Source organism: Dreissena polymorpha, chromosome 3, assembly GCF_020536995.1.
Source record: "Dreissena polymorpha isolate Duluth1 chromosome 3, UMN_Dpol_1.0, whole genome shotgun sequence".
In the NCBI taxonomy this organism is placed as follows: Eukaryota; Metazoa; Mollusca; class Bivalvia; order Myida; family Dreissenidae; genus Dreissena; species Dreissena polymorpha.
In genome coordinates, this window is record NC_068357.1 from 34,413,366 (window position 1) to 34,428,440 (window position 15,075).

Consider the following 15,075-nt stretch of genomic DNA (forward strand, 5'->3'; position numbering starts at 1 on the left):
GTCATGGTCACCATTTAAGTCAATGGTCAGGTCCAAATTAAGGTGCATTATTTAAATGCGATCTTACGTTTTCTAACGAAATATGTTCGAAAAATTAAGTGTGGCGCGTGTAAGACCCATGTCTGTAGCTCAACGATCCAAGCTTAAAATCACAATAAGATTTTTAAGTAAACATTTAAGACTTATTTAGCTTTCTCACACAGTTCATATGGTGCAAATTATACGAATATTCAAAACAGTTAGTAAATTATGATCAAAGATCTTTAACAAATACTGTTTTATCATACTGATTAAACACTGAATTGGGGTTAATAATTCTTTGAAGATTTTGTTCAATGTCTGATAATTATTTATGCAAGAATAATTAATTTGAAAACTGATGAATATTACTTGTATTCTTATATCGAGTGCTTCACATTAAAATTGCCATGCAATTTTGTTTTATTTGTTATTTGGACTTACAGCATACTACTTACTAGTTAACAAACCCTAAGTATTTCTCACAAGTGAAAAATATGTATAAAATATATAATAGCACATTAACAATAGGTCTACTAGAACTGTTTGCGCAATATAACATAGGGCGAACGGACAAAGGGTGAACATGCTATCAGCCGAACGGACCCGATACTTAAAAGCAAACTCAACGCAGCGGCTTTCTCTCGACGGCTACTGGCGATAACCACTGCCATAAAAAGAAAATCTTTTCAGATCTGGAGTATGTTATTTTTTGTTGCAGTATTGTTTTATATCATTTTCTTTTATATTTTGAAAAATAGTGTATAAGCTTAGGTTTATAATTAAAAAAAATACGTATATTAAAAAAAATAATAACGTGAAAATGATTGTTCCGTGTGACTCGGCTATCACCACGATGCTTGTTTTAACGGCAGGGATTTGATATCGAGCCACGCTCGGAACCAATCTTTGCGCGGTGGTTGACCTAAAAGAAGTATGGTTGAAGTTAACCTTGACGTAAATAGTCTCCCTTGTTGCAAGGTCGCCAAGATGGCGAAAGACAACGTCCCGGTCCCTACTGAGGGAGGAAAGGTTCCTGCACCGCCGAACCCCGACGTTCCGCGTCCCAATGAAACGCTACAGGAGTACAAAATTCGCATTTATACAGAGACACAGGTTTACAAGGGTAGCAGGTATCCACCTTTTAGTATTGAGCACAAACCGTTAGAGCGCCAGAGACTTGCAACTCCAATGACAGCGGAGGACAGGTTTCTGAGGAAGCAATGGCTGCACGATCAAGTCCTCGTGAACACGGATTCGAGATACATTGAACAGGTGTACCCCCGAAATATATTTAGGCGGATCTATCGTAAACCATGGGATTTGATAGAACAAGGTCTGCGAAATGTTGTGGTAAGTTATATTGCTTTCTCTGAAACTAAACAGTATCCTCCAATTACCTTGTTAAGGAAACAAGTTTAAGAATTTCTGAATTAATGCAAACAATGCTCCAATAAACGAGTTGCCTCAATAGATTTCTTTTATCCCAGTTATGTCCATTCCAAAATAGTTATTTTGAGCGTGTATAACCACGCGAAGCCGATAGTTCCATACACACTAGTTCCATACACACCCTCAAATTACATCCACTTTGCACGTTGATTACCTGGTAAAGAGACGTCACATCCAAAAGCGAAAGTACTTGAGTGCAATAGGCCAACAAAACTTTGAAAATTTGATTCACTGAACATATTTATACAAACTGAAACAGTAATTAAACTTTTTTATATCTTCTATTTACAATTTAACAATAGCATATTTATAATTTTCGGTTTAATTGATCAATCTTCTTTTTAGCAACATAGACCTGTGAAAGTTCTCAAGAATTGGGAAAAACAAACGTTCGAAATTTGTCCAAATAAAATTTCGGCATATATGTTACTATTAAAAGATTTTATTAAATGAGCATCCAATAGGGAAGAGGTAAGCCCACTGAACAGGTGTATAGCATCATGTCACCTAATTTCTCGATGTGCTCGCACAGATTGTTCCAGGCAACATTTTCGGGTAATCAGGTGAAAAAGTTAAAGAATTTTCTTTGAAAATAAATCAGATACCATGAAAGTGTTGGGTTTACATTAGCGCAGTCATCCAGGGCCCTCAATCCATTTTAGGGGAAGCGGGTCGCTACCCATAGCAGGGGGAATTTTCGCAGCGTTTTCCCTTTTGGGGGATTTTTTACTTACCATCTAATTATTACATTTTTTCACGTTTGCACTATATTCATTGCTTATTTCATAATTTAGTATGTTTGACAAGATTAAATTAAATAGAATTGAGATATAATAATCATGAGACATCTATCTATATAAAAAAAGGTGGAAAAAAGTATACTTTTCAGGGGGGGGGGATGCGGCCGAATTTCGGCCGTGGATTTGACAGATTGAGGGCCCTGTCATATGCTTCACTTTGCATTTTATAAATGTGGAAATTTAATGAATATGATCAAACAAAATTTGAATAGGGATAAATGTGGATTATTTCAATTAAAGTAAGATTTTGAAATGCAATTATACACATTTTTACCTCATTTTGACAACTAAAATTGTTTCAATAACATTATCACGCTTTTAAATAAATACAGAATAAAAACAGAAAAAACGTAACTTGCATGCCTAAGTGGTTTTATTTTAAACTTACACTTGCATATTTTTACATGGAAATAAAATGTAAACTTCGAATGATGGATAATCATAATTTTATATCAAAATAATTTAAATGTGTCTTGTTCTGAGAAAACTGGGCTTAATGCATGTGCGTAAAGTGTCATCCCAGATTAGCCTGTGCAGTCTGCACAGGCTAATCAGGGACGACACTTTCCACATAAACTTGATATTTGGTAAGCAGGCACTTCATTGAAACTAAAAATACCATAAAAGCGGAAAGTGTCGTCCCTGATTAGCCTGTGCAGACTGCAGGATAATCTGGTATGACACTTTACACACATGCATTAAGCCCAGTTTTCTCAGAACATGGCGCAAATGATAAACTATTATTTTTAAATATTGCATTTCCAGAGTCCAAGCACAGCCCTGCGGATAAGAGTCATGGTACCTAAGTTAATGATATTTGCAGTCAGCATCGCCGCTGTATATTATCACCTAAGGTTCAATTACAAGGTAAGATTTAACCCTTTGCCTGCTGGGAAATTTGTCGTCTGCTAAAATGTTGTCTGCAAAATTTCTAAAATTAGCATTTTCTAAGATTTTTTTCAAAGAATACTATCAGAATAGCAAACAGTTTGGATCCAATGAGACGCCACGTTCTGTGGTGTCTCATCTGCACCCAAACTGTTTGCAAAGGCCTTCAAAATTCGGTTACAGCACTGAAAGAGTAAAGCCTGGCACTGGGGATACAGAGTTTATTGCATCTGAGTAGAGTGTCTCCCAGATTAGTCTGTGCAGTCCGCACAAGCTAATCAGGGACTATACTTTCCACCTGAACTTGATTTTCACCAAGAAGAGACTTTCTGTAAAGGAACAAATAAAAGCGGAAAGTTTGTTTTTTCAGAGCAAAATTTATTTTAAAGTACAAATGCAGGGCTAAAGATAACTTTTGGGGTATATTGGGTAATTCACCCCCTGTTTTTGACAACAATAGGGTTTTTGTAAATTCAATAGAGTTTTAGCAAAAAATTTCACCCCCTACTTTTGAGCTTAATTGGGTTTTTCACCCCCGGTTTTTTAACTCAATTGAGTAATTTAGGGAATGACATATATAACATAATACAAATCTACTAAGATTACTATATTATTTATAGAAATGGAATTCAAAAAGGTACCTCTACATAACAAACAATTACTGAATTTCTGATCAAAGTTATTCATTTTGCGTTGAATAAGACCAAGTTTGTGAAAATCGCTGCACAATTGATGAAGTTATGGCTGTTCAAAGCAATGCACCTTGTTTTCGGGTCATTTTGAGTTGAATACCTTGAAAATGAAAGTAGAAATTGGACGGGTGTACGGATAATTACAATACTACCCCAAAGATTAATTATCGCTGGAAAGACTGCCTTCTTTTCTTCATAGGACGGGATATAATCTATGCGGTACATTTTTGTACGGAAAATAACCAGTCTAAAACACACACCTGGTGTTCGTAAGAATTGCGTTTCGTGATGCAGGGGTTTTTACGAGAATTACGTTTTTAAATTTGGATTTGCGTTTTTGTATGCTTTATTTTGAATTTAATTACGTTTTTGGTTATTTTAATTGCGTAGTAACGCAAGTACGCTTGTTATCTATAGCCCTGCAAATGTTAAGTAGCATCTTTTGTGTCAAAATGTGTTGTCCACCTGTGTATTGTTTTGATGAAAAAAAAACAATGATGATGGATAGTTTATTACATTCAGTTCAACTACAAGAATATTTTTAACACATTTGAAGAATATTAAGTTTAAACTTATTTATTTTAGCTCGCAAAGCCAAAGCTTCTTGTAACTTTGAGTCTGGGTAGAGCTAGTACTTGATGGCTTTGAGGGAAATCTAAAGAACACTCCCATATTGGGGATCAAACCTCTTACCTCTTACCAGTTGCTTGTATTAAAGACACCATAGCACTGGCCCATGGTGACACAAATTATTGTCTATGTAGGTGTTTCTGAGTGCACTCGGTTATAGCAGGTACCTGCATGATATTTCTGATTATTATAACATTTACATCTGATTATCATACAAGGGCAGATGATTAATAAATGGTTCAAGGTACAGATGAACCAACATTGTCAAAATATACTGTGATGTATTTGAGTATTCAGAGGAAGTTGACAGTGCGCCCCTGTGTATAACGTAGTGGAAGTTGACAGTGCGCCCCTGTGTATAACGTAGTGGAAGTTGACAGTGCGCCCCTGTGTATAACATAGTGGAAGTTGACAGTGCGCCCCTGTGTATAACATAGTGGAAGTTGACAGTGCGCCCCTGTGTATAACGTAGTGGAATTTGACAGTGCGCCCCTGTGTATAACATAGTGGAAGTTGACAGTACGCCCCTGTGTATAACGTAGTGGAAGTTGACAGTGCGCCCCTGTGTATAACGTAGTGGAAGTTGACAGTGCGCCCCTGTGTATAACGTAGTGGAAGTTGACAATGCGCCCCTGTGTATAACGTAGTGAAAGTTGACAGTGCGCCCCTGTGTATAACGTAGTGGAAGTTGACAGTGCGCCCCTGTGTATAACGTAGCTTTAATTTATATTGTACAAATAGAGCATTAGAGCTCCAGCTAAGTTGCCAGAGTACTGTTAAATCAATTTTGTTTGTGGGACATTAATTTGCATTGATTGTGTGTTTTCCAATCCACAAATTTAAAATTAACACATGGAAAAATCACAAAGAATTTCCTAATTTCTATTTTTCTAAATCAGAAATAAGGAATGAATGTGTCAGTTGTGTCCACAAAATCCATTTTTTCGGAGGACAGGGAAATTTAATGTCAACTGAAATTTAATGTCAACTGATATAAATGAATTTACAGTACATGTATATAGAATCTGTTGTAAATATTTCAGACCTGGGAGTCCTTCCATGGAGCTGATGTGTACATTTCCAGACCACCCAAATACCCTGTGAGTACACTGTATCTCACATTTATAGACATGAAAATGAGCCATGCTTTTGCACATTGGGGCTTCATGCATGTGCGTTTAAGTCGTCCCACATTAGCGGAGCCTGTGCAGTCAGCTAAGGCTTCCTGGGATGACACTTTCTGCTTAGACTGGATTTTTAGCTCGGCTGTTTTCGGAGAAAACCCGAGGTATTGTCATAGCCAGCTCGTCGTCCGGCGTCTGCCGTCCGCCGTGATAAAACTTTTACATTGGCTCTAAAATCAAAGTGATTCCACCTACAAGTTTGAAACTTTATATGTAGATGCACCTTGATGAGTTCTACACGCCACACCCATTTTTGGGTCACTAGGTCAAAGGTCAAGGTCACTGTGAACTCTTAAAGGGGCCTTTTCACAGATTTTGGCATTTTTTAACTTATTCATTAAATGCTTTATATCGATAAATGTAAACATTGGATCGTAAAAGCTCCAGTAAAAAATCGAGAATAAAATTAAAAAAAGGAAAAGAACATTGCCCGGACCAGGTTTCGAACCAGTGGCCCCTGGAGTCCTGCCAGAGTCCTGAAGTAAAAACGCTTTAGCCTACTGAGCTATTCCGCCGAGTACATATGCTTGAAGTATTTTATACCTTATATAAGCAATCTTTGTAGTTTCACAAAATTTAACGACAAAAACAGAACTCTCCAAATTATTCAATCGTTTCGCGTTGCAACGCTTTATAATTTTTAGGTTTTAAAATCGTCAAAAGATGCATATAATGGCTATATTAGACCATGGTAAATGTTCAGTATTACTGTTTCCTCACAAATATTATAACTAAAACGAAAATTTGCGAATCTGAAACAACTTTTTTCAATTTTGTCAATTTACCAAAGCGTGAAAAGATCCCTTTAAAAAAAAAAAATTCTGACAAGCTTTCATTTATTTAAAACTGCATCCACAGCCGAGCTTTGGCCCACGCTATGCGGTGCTCTTGTTGCTTAGAAGATACTTTCTTTAAATGCGAAATTCCATATAAGTTGCGAGTGTCGTCCCTGATAAGCCCGTGCAGACTGCACAGGCTAGTCTGTTACAAAACTGCATTTAGCCCCATTTTCCCAGAGAGCTACTCATATACAGAGCTCACAACCTCTCCATTGTCTCACTGCTTTTGAGGCCAAAATATAATGTAAATAAGGAAAATATGAAATATAAGTCTCCTGAATGCCAAAAAAAAACCTAAGAGATAATTCTGAGAACCATTCCCCCATTGCAAAAGTCTTGGTATATTTTTTTTATTTTGTGAAAATGTGTTTACTGCAAGTTGTTTTTATGTTGCGTTTTCCTTAAAATAGGAAAAAAGGCAGAAATGCAAGATAGACAACGCCCACTTGTAACTGTGTTTCATCACTATACACAATGTACAATATTACTGTTTGGTATGGTATGTACATGTAATACAAAATGAAATGCTAGCTTATATATGCCTCAAAAAGGGTCTTGGTGACCTGTTTTGTAGAAAATGAATGAATTGTAAATTGTGTACTTTGTAAGTGACTGCATTGTGCTGTTCCGACTAATGTTTAAGAAATAATTCGTGTACGTTATAGTTTGTTGTCGAATAACCCACGGCCGGAAGTTTAGATGCGTAGGGATTAAATCACGAGTGCGAAGCACGAGTGAATTGAAACCACGCATCTAAACTTCCGGCCGTGGGTTATTCGACAACAAACTATAACGTACACGAATTATTTCGATTCTAACACGATTTTTACTAAAGATTTATAGAATGTATTTTATTTTTCTTGCATACTATTTTATGTGAAGCTCCGCCCATAAAAATAGCTTTCGGCCGTTCTGTCGATCAGATCTCCGCCCTCAATAACAGCCAAACTAGATGGAAAAAAACCCATTTCATTTCTCGCGTTTGGTTAAATAAGAACAACAACAACTTGCGTAAACTAACATGTTTTCATTGTACACTTTAAATTAACGCAAGAGTGTTACATCTACAAGAAAATTCGCGATAAGAGCACATTGCCCCGATTCGAACTTCAGCCATTTTAGTATCGAAGCAGCAGACGAACACAGTGGGAAATTGGGTCAATTTTACGCATTTCTGTTCATAGCGTAGTATTTTGTCACGTGACTTTCATTCATAAAATACCTGATTATTACGCTGGTGAAAAATGTATCGGCATGTTTTGTTTAGCTACAGCGCGTGCTTTCAGTGTATAAGCTCCGCCCATAAGTTATTGCACAATAACCCACGCTTGATTTCCTTCTTTGTCTATAGAAAACAAGTCACGTGCCGTGTTAGAATCTAATATTTAATTATCCATTTGGCATATATTTCAAGAAGTATGCTCTTTATTTACCCCCCGCTGAAGAAGAAGGGATATGGTTTTGGCTTCTTCCTTCATTCCCTCCATCAATCTGTCTGTCTGTCACAAACATTTCAGGGCTATATCTCAAAAACTATACAAGATCTCAACATGAAAATAATTGGGTGTATATATATTAATGAGGAAAAAAAAGGCACAAGAACCAAACTCTACATGTTCTTGAATTAGAGTTATTGCACTGAGTTTTTTTGTATGATATGCGTCTGTGACAAAATTTGAACTGATATATCTCAGAAGCAAGACTGCACAGGCTAATTTGGGACAAAACTTTATGCAAAATGCATTAAGCCCTGTTTTCCGAGATCAGGGCTTATTGTATTGATATTCTAACTTTAGCTCTTTCAGTGCAGGAACCGAATTTTGAAGGCCTTTGCAAACAGTTTGGATCCAGATGAGACGCCACAGAACGTGGCGTCTCATCTGGATCCAAACTGTTTGCTATTCTGATAGTATTCTTTGAAAAAAAATCGAAAAAAATGCTAAATTTAGAAATTCAACAGACGACATTTTAGCAGACGACAAATTTCCCAGCATGCAAAGGGTTAATATGCAGAAAAATCTCATAAGCATGGGTATGCTGATTTATTTTCAGGGACAAGATGCCTCCACGTTCCCTTCACAGCCCATTTTTGGAGACTGCAATTTCAGCAGGAGAAAATCACTGCGTGATTAAATTATTAACATTTATAATTCATAGAAGAAGACAAAAGAAAAATAGAAAAGACCTTTGTCATGAATCATAATGTTATATGTAAAAGCAGATTGATCATAATTTTTTCTGAACTATCTACACAATTCTAAAATGAAAACTTTATTTTGCACAAAAATTACAAAAATAACTTGTTGAGCAGTCTAGATGAGCAAGTATTAAATACTGGTGCCAGCTCTGTAGAATTGGGTGAAATTCTAAAAAAAAAATTGAAGTGAAATGGTAGTGTTTGGTTCTGCAGTTGGCATATGAACATTATTGGCCTGGTTGCATATGCTCTGTTTAAACTGCAATTGGAAGATGATTAAATATGAAAATTGTAGATCTTGTCTCTGTCATTTGAAATAATATTATTATTTCCACTCTAGAAGCCACATTAATGTCTCAGTTTTGATGAGACATGGTTTTTCAGGGAAATATCAAGACAGTGTAAAAAATCAATCAATTGGGCTCAAAAACTAGGTCACCAGGTCAAGTCTGTGACAATCGAGCTCTGGTGAGCTGTTAAAAAACTTCATCCCTGGTCATGGGAGGTCAGAGAGGGTTTGAAATTGACAAAGAGCTGGTGCAAGGCATCCAAGAACTGTATGGAACTGCCAGCAGTGCAGTACATCTCAATGGACAGATGGGTGATTTCTAAAGGACATGTGTATTAGTCCATCAGGGATGTCTGCTCTCTCCTGTTTAACCTTTTTCTTAAGACGACGATGTAGGAGTCTCTCCAAGACTGCCACATCTCAATATCCATCGGTGGCAGACCCATCTCTAACTTGAGATTCGCTTATTATATTGACCTCGTAGGTGGCTCCAGCAGTGAACTCTAAACCCTCACCTACAGACTTTATGAAACAGCAGGAGCATACAGTATGAAGGGAAGCACATAGAAGTTGATGATCACGGTGAACAGCACCAGTGCAGACATCACCATGAATGGCGAAAAGCTGAAAGAGGTGATCAGCCTTGATTTCTTGGGAACATCCCTGTTAACATTCCCGACCAAGTACAGGCTCTACAAGTCCCTCCACATCTCTATCCTACTATACGATTGGATCATTGCAAAGCCAGTTTGCTTCACTCTGACAAAGAACTCGGGATGCAGGCCTTTGAACACAATTGTCTCCAAAGAAAGCTTTGCATGGAGCACAAGACCAACAAGTGTCTGCCGGAACATGACAGCATCACTTGCTTGCTCACAAAAATCGTGTAGAAGCAAAAGCTTGCTTGGTTTAGACAGGTAACCAGGCAAGAGTGTGCTCCAGGGCAAGTTAGAGGGAGGTAACCAGGCAAGAGTGTGCTCCAGGGCAAGTTAGAGGGAGGTAACCAGGCAAGAGTGTGCTCCAGGGCAAGTTAGAGGGAGGTAACCAGGCAAGAGTGTGCTCCAGGGCAAGTTAGAGGGAGGTAACCAGGCAAGAGTGTGCTCCAGGGCAAGCTAGAGGGAGGTAACCAGGCAAGAGTGTGCTCCAGGGCAAGCTAGAGGGAGGTAACCAGGCAAGAGTGTGCTCCAGGGCAAGCTAGAGGGAGGTAACCAGGCAAGAGTGTGCTCAAGGGCAAGCTAGAGGGAGGTAACCAGGCAAGAGTGTGCTCCAGGGCAAGTTAGAGGGAGGTAACCAGGCAAGAGTGTGCTCCAGGGCAAGCTAGAGGGAGGTAACCAGGCAAGAGTGTGCATCAGGGCAAGCTAGAGGGAGGTAACCAGGCAAGAGTGTGCTCCAGGGCAAGCTAGAGGGAGGTAACCAGGCAAGAGTGTGCTCCAGGGCAAGTTAGAGGGAGGTAACCAGGCAAGAGTGTGTTCCAGGGCAAGTTAGAGGGAGGTAACCAGGCAAGAGTGTGCTCAAGGGCAAGCTAGAGGGAGGTAACCAGGCAAGAGTGTGCTCCAGGGCAAGCTAGAGGGAGGTCTCCGTCTAGGCTTTCAGAAGACGGATACACAATAAGAAAGAGTGGACAACACTTCCCCATGGGTGAGCTAAGCACAACAGCCCATTACAGACCTGACCGCCGGAGGATCTCTGGCGGCGTCCCTCAGTTCGCTTCTAACTGCTTTATAGGGTGTGATGATAATGACGATGATGCAGACAATGATGATGATGATGATGATGATGATGATGATGATTTTTGAACGAAAATAATGGGTCTACTTTGAAAATGAACGAATTTGTAAATGTAAAAGTGAAAAAATGGAGCAGTCAGTGAATTCTTTAAGGTGTTATACGATTTCTTTAATCCAGGAAAAGAAGTCCTATTTACGTCACATATAACCCCTGCACGGAAAACACAAAACGTGAGGCATTATGGCCTACATATATGTGCATATACATTAGGTATCAAATATGTATACAGCTAGAAAATAGCCACTCATGAGAAGCTAATAAATTAGTTTATACGTCTCTGAACCAAATATGAAGAATTTTGTATGTGAACAAAATGTTATAGATTGTGTAACCCCCACCACCATGCACAGTTGAAAGAGAACAGTAATGATTTGCGATTGCTCACAAAAGCTTATGTTTGTTATTGCTAACAAAGAGAAAAAAAATATTGACAAAGCTTGGCAATATGCGCAGAGCACTTAGAGATAATTTTTCTGTAAAACTTTTACCAAAGTCTCCAGTAGGAGTTGCGCACATAAATCTCACTATGAGCCGCACAGGCTATTCAGGGACGACACTTCCCGCTTTTATGATATTATTCATTTCAAGAAAGTCTCTTCTTAGCAAAAAATAACTTTTGCGTAAAGTGTCGTCCCTAATAAGCCCGTGCGGACTGCCGTACAGTGTCGTCCCTGATTAGCCCGTGCGGACTGCCGTACAGTGTCATCCCTGATTAGTCCATGCGGACCGCCGTACAGTGTCTTCCCTGATTAGCCCGTGCGGACTGCCGTACAGTGTCGTCCCTGATCAGCCCATGCGGACTGCCGTACAGTGTCGTCCCTGATTAGCCCGTGCGGACTGCCGTACAGTGTCGTCCCTGATTAGCCCGTGCGGACTGCCGTACAGTGTCGTCCCTGATCAGCCCGTGCGGACTGCCGTACAGTGTCGTCCCTGATTAGCCCATGCGGACTGCCGTACAGTGTCTTCCCTGATTAGCCCGTGCGGACTGCCGTACAGTGTCGTCCCTGATCAGCCCATGCGGACTGCCGTACAGTGTCTTCCCTGATTAGCCCATGCGGACTGCCGTACAGTGTCGTCCCTGATCAGCCCGTGCGGACTGCCGTACAGTGTCGTCCCTGATTAGCCCATGCGGACTGCCATACTGTGTCTTCCCTGATTAGCCCGTGCGGACTGCCGTACAGTGTCGTCCCTGATTAGCCCGTGCGGACTGCCGTACAGTTTCGTCCCTGATTAGCCCGTGCGGACTGCCGTACAGTGTCGTCCCTGATAAGCCCGTGCAGACTGCCGTACAGTGTCGTCCCTGATTAGCCCGTGCGGACTGCCGTACACTGTCGTCTCTGATTAGCCTGTGCGGACTGCCGTACAGTGTCGTCCCTGATTAGCCCGTGCGGACCGCCGTACAGTTTCGTCCCTGATTAGCCCGTGCGGACTGCCGTACAGTGTCGTCCCTGATTAGCCCATGTGGACTGCAGTACAGTGTCGTCCCTGATTAGCCCGTGAGGACTGCAAAGGCTTATCTTCGATGACACTGTACAAACATTAAACCTCTTTTTCACAGAGCACGGCTCATATATAATTTTAACCCATTTATTCCTAGTGGACTCTCCCATCCTTCTAAATTGGATCAATTTATTCCCAAAATTAGGGATTTCTAATACATGTATATTTATTTATAGATTTAGAATATTTCGTACAGAAATTCCTTTAAGCAAACAGCGCAGACCCTTATGCGGCGTCTCATCTGGGTCTACGCTGTTTGCCAAGGCCTTTTTAATAGACGCTAGGCATAAATGGGTTAAACTACGGAAATAACTTTTTTTTAATACAGCAATCGCGAAACCGTGACAACCCGTGCTGAAGCACCTGGAGATAATTGCTTTGTTAAAGGTTTATGTAAATCGCACTCAAAATATAGGAGTTTCGCACTGAATAGTGTGACACCTCAGCACGAACGGACGGAATGACGCTTACCATTTCTTAATCTACCGGTACAAGCCTTTCGGTTGAGGGGGGGGGGGTAAAAATGGTTAAAACTAGTGGGAGTGATGCTTGAATGGGAAAAACAGCCTCACTTGATACATATTATGTTAATTCATAATTAAGAAAGATCACATCGCTGTCGCATGGTCACAACAGCAGTCAAAACTTTTGGGTACTTACTAGTATTTATGATGGTACATTCGAAGCAATCTCCAGAGATATGACATCCTACTGTTTGACTTTTGTACTACCGTTTGTCAACTTTATTTTGCTTATGGTCCATGGTGCTTGATAACTTTTAATTCAATGTAACCAACACGTCGCATCATATATTTCCCGTAAAATCACATAAAGTATAATTATGCCGAACATTATAAATGATCGTTAGTTCGGCGAAAATTCTGTTAAGCCATATTCATTTTGGGGCGGAGTATTACAGGCATTGCGTGTTAAAAAGTGTTTTCATGATCTTTTTTCGGCGATAAATTATGTTTATTTTGGTGATCTAACCACAGACAAATTTGAGTATTAAGTAACAGTCACCGCTTTTATATAAGAGAACATGTTCGGTTAAATTGAAATTTTTATTCGAAACTTAAAGTCGGCATAACTAACATTGAAAAATGATTGCAGTTTGAGTTTCGTGTGTTTTGTGCGTGTCTGCGAAATACCCCTCTATACCTGAGCTCTCACGTGCGTTATCATCCCGACTCAAATGTTGCACAGGTAAATACACGCCGTCACTTACAGCATAAACAAGAAATAACGTAAAAGCGCTATACTACATCCCAGATGAGCGTGTGTGTGTTGACCAATTAAGACGCTGCGCTCTTTTATTAAGCCTCGATGTCCCATGCTACACCTGAATAATTATCTTTCATTACATTCCGTCCACTTAACACAAGAAAGTTTCTCTGACTGCTCATTCCAAAAAGAGAAAGCAACCCAATGAATGATGTTACGGAGTGCGCTTTATAAGAAAGTGCCAATCATCTCTCGATTTGTGGGGTCCACACATTATGTAACCTCTGGCTAGGAAAAGGTCTCATAAACTTTGAAATACACACTCTCGATTTATGTTTGAAAGTATATTGTCGATGTATCGGAAATTCTCATTGTGAACGGTTTTGCAAATGTATTAAGACTGAATTTCATTTGTGCGCGCAGTTTGATTTGAACATGTACATTCTACAAAGACAAATGGCTACCAAAAACAGACACACAGGTCTAATAGAACAAGATTACTTAAATTGAGCTTAAGAGAAATGATTTCTGTTTGCACTAACTTTTGTTACTTGGGCAGTGACGATCCAGTCTTTTACATTTAGGTGACATGCCAGTATGAAACCATGTTATGTCGAACGTATGAACACTTCTTAAAATGTCTTATTATTATTGTCCACGGAATATAAAAAGAATCATTCAATTAAAGCATTCAAATAGTATTACAGTACTCTCTATGCGTTTGAAGAGATATTAAACCTTTTTTTTAATTCCACCAAAAGAATAAGCGCAATCCACACGTTGATTTTATCATGGGAATGTCCAAAGAGCTATTAATATACATTTGTACCTTATTTTTAATAGATCTTTGGAATGTCTCATGTCCAGTTCCATTTTTTCATGCAACTTTATGATTCAAAATACATCGCTTATAAAACAGCAGTATTTATTTTTTCGCTGTCACATTGGGATGCAACATCCCAATTAATTTTCTTGACAGATACATATGTTAGTGAATGAAACACGTAGGTCTGTAAATGGCAGTAGCCATTTTTTTCACGCACCTAGATTATCCAAAATACATCGCTTTTAAAATAGCAGTATTTATTTTATCGCTCTCACATTGGGATGCAACAACCACATTAATATACTTGACAGATACATATGTTTGTTTGTGAAAACGTAGGTCTTTAAAGTTCAGTTATTTGTCTGTCAATTAAATAGACTTTCGAATGGAGTGCTTAATTTCCTATTTTATTTTGTAAAATATATGATTATGTTAATAAGCTTTAATCATGTGATCAGGCAATAAACACATATTGAATCGACTTGACAATAACGATTTTTCCTTCATAAAAAGCGACGCTTGCTTCTGAATAGCATGTGTTTTTATATGGCGTTGTTTTGTTTTTGCGGAAATATTTTATAATAATAATAATAATTTTATTTGTGCACATAACAAAATACTACAGTCCATATGAACAGTTATTAACAATTCAGAAATAAACACAGATAGTCACCATCATAGATAATATACTCTATTACACTTTATCACACTTATTGGTCAAAATTAAATTATATTGAAATATAGATAT

General features: G+C 38.9%; 1 protein-coding gene across 1 annotated transcript; it reads left to right on the forward strand.

Annotated features, from left to right (window-relative positions):
* The first annotated feature begins 971 nt into the window (after positions 1-971).
* LOC127873891 (uncharacterized) lies at positions 972-8,994 on the forward strand. The gene is made up of 4 exons (XM_052417993.1): positions 972-1,371; positions 3,036-3,137; positions 5,524-5,580; positions 8,556-8,994. Exons 1-4 carry the CDS (start codon positions 1,009-1,011, stop codon positions 8,634-8,636), a joined length of 603 nt encoding a protein of 200 aa, XP_052273953.1. The 5' UTR covers positions 972-1,008; the 3' UTR covers positions 8,637-8,994.
* The last annotated feature ends 6,081 nt before the right edge of the window (positions 8,995-15,075 follow it).

Excerpts from the sequence above, each read along its gene's own strand:
- LOC127873891 (XM_052417993.1), top strand. The coding sequence starts at position 1,009 with ATGGCGAAAGACAACGTCCCGGTCCCTACTGAGGGAGGAAAGGTTCCT. Across the intron at positions 3,138-5,523 it reads ACCTAAGGTTCAATTACAAG|ACCTGGGAGTCCTTCCATGG; the intron begins GTAAGATTTAAC and ends TAAATATTTCAG. Across the intron at positions 5,581-8,555 it reads CCAGACCACCCAAATACCCT|GGACAAGATGCCTCCACGTT; the intron begins GTGAGTACACTG and ends ATTTATTTTCAG.